This window comes from Eurosta solidaginis, chromosome 4, assembly GCF_040869045.1.
Source record: "Eurosta solidaginis isolate ZX-2024a chromosome 4, ASM4086904v1, whole genome shotgun sequence".
Classification (NCBI taxonomy): domain Eukaryota; kingdom Metazoa; phylum Arthropoda; class Insecta; order Diptera; family Tephritidae; genus Eurosta; species Eurosta solidaginis.
The window spans coordinates 8,250,166-8,260,911 of NC_090322.1; the positions used below are offsets into that span (position 1 = coordinate 8,250,166).

Consider the following 10,746-nt stretch of genomic DNA (forward strand, 5'->3'; position numbering starts at 1 on the left):
CTCCTATCTTCGGATATAGCTTACAATATAGCAAATGTGCCAGTTGTGCGCGCACTTCAATAACTTGCATGCGATTTTGCTAGCGCTGCATGCGTTCAGCAGGCGAATCTCTGTGGAATGTGCTTAAATGCTTCAACGTGCTTATAATCGCTTTGCATTTTCCGATCATAAAAAAGGCGCATACAATACTGCGCTGTTTGCGCGCGCTCGCGCAATCAAAGCTGATTTATGCCACAGCGCATAAACAGCATAAATTATTGTGGCACAGCGGCCTTACACTATAATACACTCTCATTTGTTGCACATACCACAAATAATTTACACTATTTTTCTTTTCTTCTTCTATTTTCTTTACAGAATGAGCCCGAATGCACGCCAGAGTTGCCGGCCGCCAACCGTGCGCTGTTCCTCGAGAAGGTGCGCCAATCAAATGCTGCCTGCCAGAGTGGCGACTTTGCTACCGCTGTTATGCTTTACACCGATGCGCTACAGCTTGATCCCGGCAACTATATACTTTACAGCAATCGTTCAGCGGCGCGCCTCAAACAGGGGCAGTTTGCACTTGCACTACAGGATGCCACAAAGGCACGCGAATTATGCCCACAGTGGCCAAAAGCATATTTTCGGCAAGGTGTCGCGTTGCAATGTTTAGGTCGTTATGGTGAGGCATTGGCATCATTCAGTGCTGGTCTGGCACAGGATACACAACACAAGCAATTGTTGGCGGGCCTTATGGAGGCGTCGGTTAAGAGTCCTTTACGTCATGCGCTGGAACCTACTTTTCAGCAATTACGCGGCATGAATTTGGATCAATCACCATTCGTTGTGATATCTGTGGTTGGACAAGAGCTTCTACAAGCTGGCCAATATCACTCAGCGGTCACTGTGCTTGAATCTGCGCTGCGTATTGGTTCGTGTTCGTTGAAACTACGTGGTTCTGTTTTTAGCGCGCTCAGCTCGGCACACTGGGCGCTCAATCAGTTAGATAAAGCTATCGGATATATGCAGCAAGATTTGGCTGTAGCTAAAAGCCTTGGCGATACTGCAGGTGAATGTCGCGCGCATGGCAATTTAGGCTCAGCCTACTTTAGTCAAGGTTCTTACAAGGAAGCGCTCACTGCACATCGTTATCAGCTCGTGCTCGCTATGAAATGTAAGGATACGCAGGCAGCTGCTGCTGCGCTTACTTCACTTGGCCACGTTTACACCGCCATTGGCGACTATCCTAACGCTTTGGCCAGCCATAAACAATGCGTGCAATTAGTAAAACAAATCGGCGATCGTTTGCAGGAAGCGCGTGAAATCGGTAATGTAGGTGCGGTGTATTTGGCTATGGGCGAGTTCGATTCAGCAGTGGATTGTCATACGCAGCATCTTCGTTTGGCGCGCAAGCTTGGCAATCAAGTAGAGGAAGCGCGCGCTTACTCAAATCTCGGTTCGAGTCATCATTACCGACGCAATTTCGCTCAGGCCATCACTTTTCACGAGCAAGTGCTGCGCATTTCAAAGCAACTGGGCGATCGCAATATTGAAGCGCGTGCATATGCAGGTCTAGGGCATGCCGCGCGCTGTGCTGGTGACTGTGTACAAGCAAAGAAATGGCATGAAAAACAATTGGAAATGGCGTTAGCGGCGCGCGACAAGGTGGGTGAAGGACGCGCATGCTCTAATCTGGGTATTGTATACCAGCTGCTTGGCGAACACGATGCCGCACTCAAATTACATCAAGCACATCTTACAATAGCGCGACAACTACATGATCGCGCAGGCATGGGACGCGCTTATGGCAATATAGGTAATGCCTACTCTGCAGCTGGACTATATGAAGCCGCCATCAAGTACCACAAACAGGAGTTGACTATCAGTAAGGAAGTGCATGATCGCAGCGCTGAAGCTTCAACACATGGCAATCTCGCAGTAGCTTACCAAGCGTTGGGCGCACACGATATGGCGCTCATGCATTATCGTGCTCACTTGAATATCGCGCGTGAGCTTAAAGATACAGCGGGTGAAGCTTGCGCATTGCTCAATTTAGGTAATTGTTTCAGCTCCCGGCAGGAGTTTGCGCAAGCCGTGCCCTACTATGAACAATATTTGATGCTGTCACAGGAACTAGGTGATGTTGCGGCCGAAGGTAAGGCTTGCCACTTCCTTGGCTATGTACACTATTGTATTGGCAATTATCGTGAAGCCGTACGTTACTACGATCAAGACTTGGCTTTGGCGAAGGATCTGCAAGACAAAATAAATATGGGACGCGCTTATTGCAATTTGGGCTTGGCACACTTGGCGCTGGGTAATACACAAGCTGCGTTGGAATGTCAGAAATATTTCCTTGCTGTCGCGCATATGACCAACCATCTGCCAGGCAAGTTTCGCGCTCTTGGTAATATCGGTGATATACTTGTGCGTACCGCTGAGCACGAAGAGGCCGTGAAAATGTATCAGCGCCAACTAACACTAGCGCGCCATGCACGCGAACGCCCACTGGAAGCTGCTGCTTGTGGTGCATTGGGCTTGGCTCATCGCCTTATCAAAAAATTCGACAAAGCGCTCGGCTATCACACGCAGGAGCTGACACTACGCCAAGAAATGGGCGATCTGCCAGGTGAATGTAAGGCGCATGGTCATCTTGGTGCTGTACACATGGCGCTGGGTAATTACCAGAACGCAGTCAAATGCTATCAAGGACAATTGGAACGCGCCCAAGAGCTACAGGATTCTGGCATCGAAGCACAGTCCTATGGCAACCTCGGTATTGCCAAACTTAATATGGGTCTTTATGAGGATGCGATTGGTTATTTGGAACAGCAACTGGGAACGTTGGAGCGCGTTAATATGCCAACAACACAACATGATCGCGCACGTGCACTTGGGCACCTCGGCGATTGCTATGATGCATTGGGTGACTATGAAGAGGGCATCAAATGTCACGAGCGCCATCTGCAACTAGCAACAGCATTGCAAAGTTACAGAGATCAAGAGCGCGCCTATCGTGGCCTTGGACATAGTCATCGCGCGCTTGGTAATCTGCAAGAAGCGTTAGTTTGTCTTGAGAAACGTCTGGTCGTTGCACATGAGCTTGGTAGTCCTGAAGTAAAAGCTGTTGCATACGGAGATTTGGGTAACATACATTCAGCGCTAGGCAATTATGAACAGGCGGTTAACTGTTTAGAGCACCAACAAGAGATTGCACGTGAACTAGGTGACCGCGCGCTAGTTTCAGATGCTACCAGTGCTTTAGGTAATGTGTATCAGCGCATGAGTGATGCGGATGGCGCTCTACGTCTACACAAAATGGATTTGGAAATGTGCGAGCATTTGGGTGCTGGTGCATTACAGGCGCGCGCTTGTAGTAATCTTGGCGCCGTGTATGAGTCCATACGTAGCTACGTGGATGCAGTTAAATTTTATGAAAAACAATTAGCGCTCACTGCAGATAGACTCAGCAAAGCTTACGCGTGTGGTTCGCTTGGTAAGTGCTATCGAATAGATAAGTTATCGTCGCAGCTCATATCTATAACTTAAATTACCGCACAGGTCGTGTATTCCATCAAATGGGTCAACACGGGCAAGCCATCAATTTTTTGCGCCAAGGCCTAGCTATCGCTCAATCCATAAACAAATCGGAAGAGGAAGCCAAAATAAGATATCAGCTCGGTAAGTTATCTAATTAGATTTGTAAGGCTTTCATCTAATATGTATTTCCACTCTCAGGTCTTGCTCTACGCGCTTCCGAAGACAACGACGATGCGCGCACACAAATGGAGACAGCCGCACAGCTACTCGAGTCTGTGCGCTATGATCAACGCAGTCCCGAAGGCCGCACCAGTCTTTTCGATTTGCAAACGTCTTGCTATCACATACTACAACAAATACTTGTCGCCACACACCGCAATGAAGATGCTCTGGTAGCTGCCGAACGTTGCAAGGCACGCACCAGTCCCGACACGAACAGCATTTCGCGTAAAACGACTATCACTTGTAGCGAGTCCATCTATGACATTGTCAATCGCACCAAAACAAACGTGCTCTATTTTAGCTTGGCTGGAGATGAGTTGTACGCTTGGTTTCTGCAACCACAAAAAGGTATTGTGCGCTTTAATGTCGTGCGCATAACTGAGGAAACGCTTAAGATATCCACTGAAAAGTTGGCAGAGCATTCGAAGAATACACAACAAAAAGGTAGTCTGCTCGAGCGCTATATTAATATGGTGCGCGATAATTTGGGTGTCAACTCGGACAGCGTGCTACTTGAGGGGGACGGTAGCGGCTGGCGCTCGAGTTCCGAGAATCTATTGGACGACTTTGCAAACGAACGTAGCGGCTTCTTACGCATGGTCAATCGTAATCACTTGATGAACTCGTCCAACTACTCGCTAAGTTCACTTTTTAGTTTGGGCTCAGTTGGCGGCTCGGTCGCAAGCCTACAGGGCTCTACACGTTCTATTGGTAGCCTACAGGGTTCAACGCGTTCACGACGTGCACCTACATTACCCGTATGGCAGGGTCCCTCCTGTCTACATACACTCTACAATCTACTATTGGAACCATTCGATGACTTATTACCTTCTGGCTGTTCCGTCTCGCGCCAAGGACGAAAAGAGCTTATTTTAGTGCTAGAGAATGAGCTGTATCTAGTGCCATTTGCTATACTGCGCAGTGCGAAAGAAGATGGCGAATACCTTTCGGAACGTTGCTCCATAATTACGATTCCTTCACTGCAATCACTGCGCTTGAAGAGCAAGATTTTACGCGCACGCGAACTGACTGAAAACTTGAACACTGCTTTGGTTGTAGGAGGGCCGCGTATACCTTCTGTATTGTCCGAAACTTGGGGTTGGTCGGAGTCGCCCGCCTCACTACAGGAAGCAGCTATGGTTGCCGATATGCTTCAGGCGAAAGCTATAGCAGGCTGCAATGCCACCAAAGAGGCAGTCATCTCTGAGTTATCCAGTGCAGAGTGTGTGCATTTCGCCGCCAATCTCAGTTGGAAATTGGGTGCCGTTGTACTTAGTCCAGGTGATGTGGTGGACTCACAAACTCAGAAACGATATTATCAATCGACAAAGGGTGGTGTAACGCAGGATGAAGAGACGCACGAGCTCTCTGGTGGTAATATAGAGTTACCGCAACTCTCTGATTTTATACTCTCCGCTGCAGATGTGCTCACTATGAAATTGAATGCAAAGCTTGTGGTGCTAAGCTCCTACCATTCGATCGAACCGATCACAGGCGCTGGTGTCGCGAATTTAGCTGGCAGTTGGTTGTGCGCTGGCGCCGGTGCTGTTCTCATTTCTTTATGGCCCGTGCCAGAGACAGCTGCAAAAATTCTGCTACGCGCCTTCTACTCAGCCCTTCTGCAGGGCGCACGTGCAGCAAGGTGTGTTAATATAAGCCCCAAAGCAATTTCTTCATTTAACTCTTTTCTCTATTCTTTTACAGAGCTCTCGCCGAAGCTATGCAAACGGTGCAGCACACCAAACACTTTGCTCATCCCGCAAACTGGGCCGGTTTTCTCTTGATCGGCGGTAATGTACGACTCTCCAACAAGGTCGCCATGATGGGTAATGCTCTTTGTGAACTAATGCGTTCTCCAGATAAGTGTCGTGATGCTCTGCGCGTTTGCCTGCATTTGGTGGAGAAAAGCTTGCAGCGCATACACCGTGGACAAAAGAATGCCATGTATACCACGCAAAAAAGTATCGAAAACAAAGCTGGACCGGTGGGCGGTTGGAAGGATCTATTGATGGCTGTGGGCTTCCGTTTCGAGCCTGCAGCTAATGGTATACCGTCAAGTGTCTTCTTCCCGCAATCCGATCCAGAAGATCGGCTTTCACAATGCTCAGCTAGCCTTCAAGCCCTTCTAGCACTAACACCACTCACGTTGCAAGCATTAGCGAAGCTCGTGAACAGCATTGATGTAGCAGACGATATTATAACGCTGATTCGAAATGTGTTGACGCAATTTCCCCCGAAAGGCAGCGCCGAGACGGAGGCCTGCATTGAGATACCGTTAAGTGTGCGTTTGTGGCGCGTCGCAGGTTGTCATGAGCTACTTGCTTCTATTGGTTTTGATCTCACCGAGGTGGGTCAAGATCAGGTAACGCTGCGTACGGGCAAACAGGCGAATCGCCGTAGCTGTCAATTCGTGCTGCAGGCGCTATTGGCGCTCTTTGGTAAGTCGATCTTAATGCCTCTCTTCATAGCTCTCCCACTCATATTTTTCGTAATTTTTCGGTGCAGACACACAAGAGGCCCCCAAGAGCCTTGGTTTGGATTCGTCCAGCAGCTGTGAGTCACTCGCTGATGAAACTCATGCAGAACTACAAGTATCCGTCTCTAACCCCGCATTGGCGATCACATCGACACCAACAGCGGTCTCAACACATATCACAGCAGATGTCACGAAGGCTTTGGGTCTTGGTTTACCACTACCACCACTTAATCGCACGCGCGTCATAAGCAGCAGTGGCAGCGCATTTATATCGTACGTACGACGACGCGGCGAACCCGATGGTGGACGCACCGACACCGAATCCATACCTAGCGCACCAGACAGCGCTGGCTCAGCGCTCTATCCAACACAAGATTCAAGTTTGGCCAATACGACCGACAGCGAACTTTCGGACGGTTACATTTCACAGGCGCATATAAACAAGGCAGTTGGTCCACGTTTGGGTTATTCCAGTTTGCGTACGCCGGTGCGTGTATCACGTCCAGGTGGCGGTGGCGAGAGTGATGCTGCTTTTACGCCCAGCCCACCAGTCACAACACAAAACCCTGTAGAACAGAATGTATCTATGGCCTTGGCACATCAAACGCGCATACGCAATCTATACTCCGGCACAGGTATGAACTATTTGGGCGATAGTGTTATACCCGAAATGAGTGTTGTGCCAAGTGGCATCTCTAGACGTCCGGATAGCTCTAGCTCTGCTAGCTCTACCACTGATTGGGATATTTCAGGACATGCAACGGTGTTGCGACGCAACAATCAACCGCCACAACATCCTGGGCATATGCCACCGCTACCGCCGCCAAGACAAACTCTACCATTGGTTGATAGCTTGCGTCCAGTGGCACTTATGGCACCGGTCTACAATAATCTAGGACCCAGCAGTTCGCTGACTGGCATACCGCTAAAATCAACAACCATGGAATCCACAAGCTCTGAATCAGAGATTGAGCGTGGTCTGGAGTTAGCACAAACGCCAATGTCACATTTCCGCTTGAAACCTAAAATCAAGCTGGGTAACGCTCAGTCGTCCGTGGCTGCGCGCCTCAGTAAAGAACATGCACTCTTCATGGATCGTCTCAACGTACGCACAGAAGCTACAGCTAGCCTAAATGCAAATCAACAAAGTAACAGCGGTACTGCTAATGTACTCGCCGGCAGTCGCAAGCCTTTAAGCTTAACCGAGGAGGATGACAATGCTTTGATCGTGAATGCATCAAATCTGTACTTCTCACAAGCCGACACCGAACTACTCAATGAAGCGAAGAAGGAGCTGAAATCTTCAGCAGCAGTTGGTGCTGCTACAAGCAATAGTCAAAGCGTCGCTGCTAAGGAAGTCGTCAATAAAGCAAATCAAAAGAGTATACAAGACTCGATAATGCGACATATGAACCGAGAGACACCTACGATATCCGAGGTATATCACGAACGTAATCTGGGCTTGGGACTTGCGCCACCACTTTCCAAATTACTCTTAAGTAAAAACTACGACGACGAGCCAAGTGTGAGCGGTAGCAGCAGCAGCAAACTAAGCAACACCTGCACGATCAAAAGCATTGTGGATGCAGTGAGCGAGCTAGAACTCAGCGGCACCTCATCGTCTTCGTCCGTGAGCACAGCAAATACGAAAACTTTAAATATGCCTGCGCATAACACGAATGCCAGCAACAACAACTCGACATTGGTGAGCAGCTGTAGCGTTAATAATACGAATATCAGCAATGTTGGTCAAAGCAACTCCACACACGCACCCACCAACATAAAGGACACCTGCTCGATTTGTGGTGAGCCAGCTGATATTATTTGTCGCTGCAAAGCAGCCATTGTACAAAAGAAAGCAACACTCAAACCTTGGCTAAGCTATGTACCCTCGAGTATAGTAAAAGCTAGCGATTTGGCGACAGCCGAAATACTAGAACGACAGCATAAGATTAAAACGAACGTGGGTACGATCAAGACAAAAGCGGAAGTAGTTGCGAGCATGACTATGACGAATGTGAAACGCGCAAGCAGCCCCTTTAGCGAGTTTTGTCGTCGTGATGAGGGCGATGGTCGCTCCGTGGCAGATTCACAATGCAGTAGTACGTATAAGACAGCGGCGGCAGTGTTGGGCAATAATGTTGGCAATAGTACCGGAACTGGAGGGTTGAATAGTAAAGATGTTGGAAAGAGTACGACACAAACTAGTGGTGGCGCGCTTGTGGGAAGGAACAAATGAGAGTTACGAGAATAGGTTTTAGTTTTAAGCGTTGAAAATTAAATATAGAAGTAAATAAGTATGAAAAATTTTGCACGCAGTAATTAGACTATAAGCATAGTATCTAAGTGTAATTTTAAAGAGAGCAATACAATACCGATCCAGACGAGGTTGCACTAGAGCTATATTGATAGAGGTAGGTACTTAGTTTCGCAAATAAAATAAATATAGCCCGAAAAACGAATTGCTTATAAACCACTATGCGCTCCCCAAGACCCTCAAAATGGTAAAAGAATTCAAACTTTCGAATATAGCGATTTCTGCAGCAAGAGCTTTTCTACAACGTGTACGGGTTTGGTGTAAGCATCTCTATTTGGGATTAGCTACACAGAGCCCTAGAAACGACTTTATGCTGAAAACATCCGCTTGAATTTATACCAAATTTTAACTAATGAAAGTCAAATCCTTCTACAGTGGATATTTTCAGACTCCACTTGAGCTCACGCTTCCCTTCGCTGAGAAGTCTGTGTGCTCTACCATTTTTATAGGCCAGCTATGTTATCCGCAGTTTTACATTCTCATAAATGGGGGTTTCAAAGTGTATGCAACTCATATTAGAATTTTCTTGGCCAACAGCTAGCGCCTTTGCCCAAAAGTCAGTAAACTTTTGCTGCTTAATCTGTCATCGATTAAATGGTTCAACGACGTTAGACTTCCCAAAGGTGTTACACAACTGATTGTAAAGAAAATCGGCACTAGCAATAAGTACTACAGCACGCGGCTTAATAATTGTATCACGCGCGGTACTGTTCTTTGGTACACCTGTAATTACCCGAGGTAGCCCGAAATATAATTTTTTTGTACTGAAGGAACACAAAAACTCCATGACTTTAGTAAGATAAATGAACATTACTTATGGTGGCATTAACTGTTTACAAGTGTTTCAAATATAGTTTACTGCAGAAGACTCTGTTGATTTATTCAAAAATGCCCGATGTCGCCCAGAATACTATTTTTGTACAGAGAAAACCATACGAACACTGTTTTGAACTATTTCCTGGGACTTGCAGTACAAAAAGAACACAGAATATGATGGCAATTACTCTAGCCAAGCCAATAACCTTAGTGCATCATATTGAAAAGCTGAGTAAATATATTTGGTTGATCTTACGTCTGGAGACATAGATTGAACTGGTTGGTCAATAAAGACCAGAATATGTTTCACGACCAAACGGAAAAGCCCCATTTAGGTAACAGGACTTATGTTATAAAATAACTACGTCCACTTGGCGAATGCTAGAAGTTTTTCTAGGACCAGCTTAGTTGCTGTCTGGAGGTCTGGCAACTCTGCCGCCCTAGTATCTGCCGCGCGATCGCGGGACATGAACACAAAACGTGCTCTATCGTTTCTTCCTGCAGCTCACACTTCCTACATCTGCTTTTACTGACGAGGCCTAACTTATAAGCATGTGACGCCAGAAGGCTGTATCTAGTTTGTATGCCCGTCGTGAGTCTTAAGTACTCTCTCTTCTAAAATATGAGCAACTTTGTGAGTCTAACATGATAGGATTTGCAGAAGATCTTGGAAATTTTACAGCTCCGCGCTTCTGTCCACTACTTTCCTGCTTGTTGGATTATATGCAGCTCCTGTCTCCCGATTCATCGGCCAGAGCAAAGTAACAAAAGGAAAAAAACTAGGTTATTTTTATACTGAAATATCCGACCGAATAGTGATCAAGGCTGTCAGGCTTGCAGTCAAAGCTCTATTATTGCTATGAAAGGCGTACGAATTGTATAATTTTATCTAAGCTATTTTTAGCACACAATTAATAAACTAATTATTATTTTAATAGTTTAAAATTTTTTTATGATATCTATAATAATTATTGCATTTGTTTATAAACCCTAAACTTGCCGTAAATAATATTTTCTGTATTAAATGTAAACAAAAAGACTCCACTGTGCGACTTGCATTTACATATGTATTCCAAACAATTTTACGTATATTTTTAACAATAACTGTATATTCCATAAATGTAAAAAGTAATAAATGCAAATTGAATTGTTTTAATAAAAAACGATAGGAAATATGATAATATGGGAAACTCAAACAAACTGGTCGCATAGTACGCAAAGCAAGCTAACAATTACGAAAAAGTACACTGAAGATGGCACAATACCACAAACACTTTGGTCTCCAAGAAAACTGACATATTTTTTTTTTTTTTATTTATTTTAACATGAAAACCCAGAAGAATTTTAACAAGCGCTACCGCGGGTTTGCGTCCTATCCTCACTTTTTTTAACTTTT

The 10,746-nt window shown here is 46.1% G+C and overlaps 1 protein-coding gene across 3 annotated transcripts in view; it reads left to right on the plus strand.

The window, feature by feature from the left end:
• LOC137248938 (tetratricopeptide repeat protein 28) overlaps nucleotides 1-10,422 on the plus strand; it is an 85,485-nt gene extending 75,063 nt beyond the window's left edge. For all 3 annotated transcript variants that reach the window (XM_067779938.1, XM_067779939.1, XM_067779940.1), the window contains 5 exons: nucleotides 358-3,475; nucleotides 3,541-3,660; nucleotides 3,718-5,383; nucleotides 5,446-6,179; nucleotides 6,247-10,422. In XM_067779938.1, the coding sequence (XP_067636039.1) occupies nucleotides 358-3,475; nucleotides 3,541-3,660; nucleotides 3,718-5,383; nucleotides 5,446-6,179; nucleotides 6,247-8,456 (7,848 nt within the window). In that variant the 3' untranslated portion in view covers nucleotides 8,457-10,422. The remainder of the gene's footprint in view (nucleotides 1-357; nucleotides 3,476-3,540; nucleotides 3,661-3,717; nucleotides 5,384-5,445; nucleotides 6,180-6,246) is intronic.
• The last annotated feature ends 324 nt before the right edge of the window (nucleotides 10,423-10,746 follow it).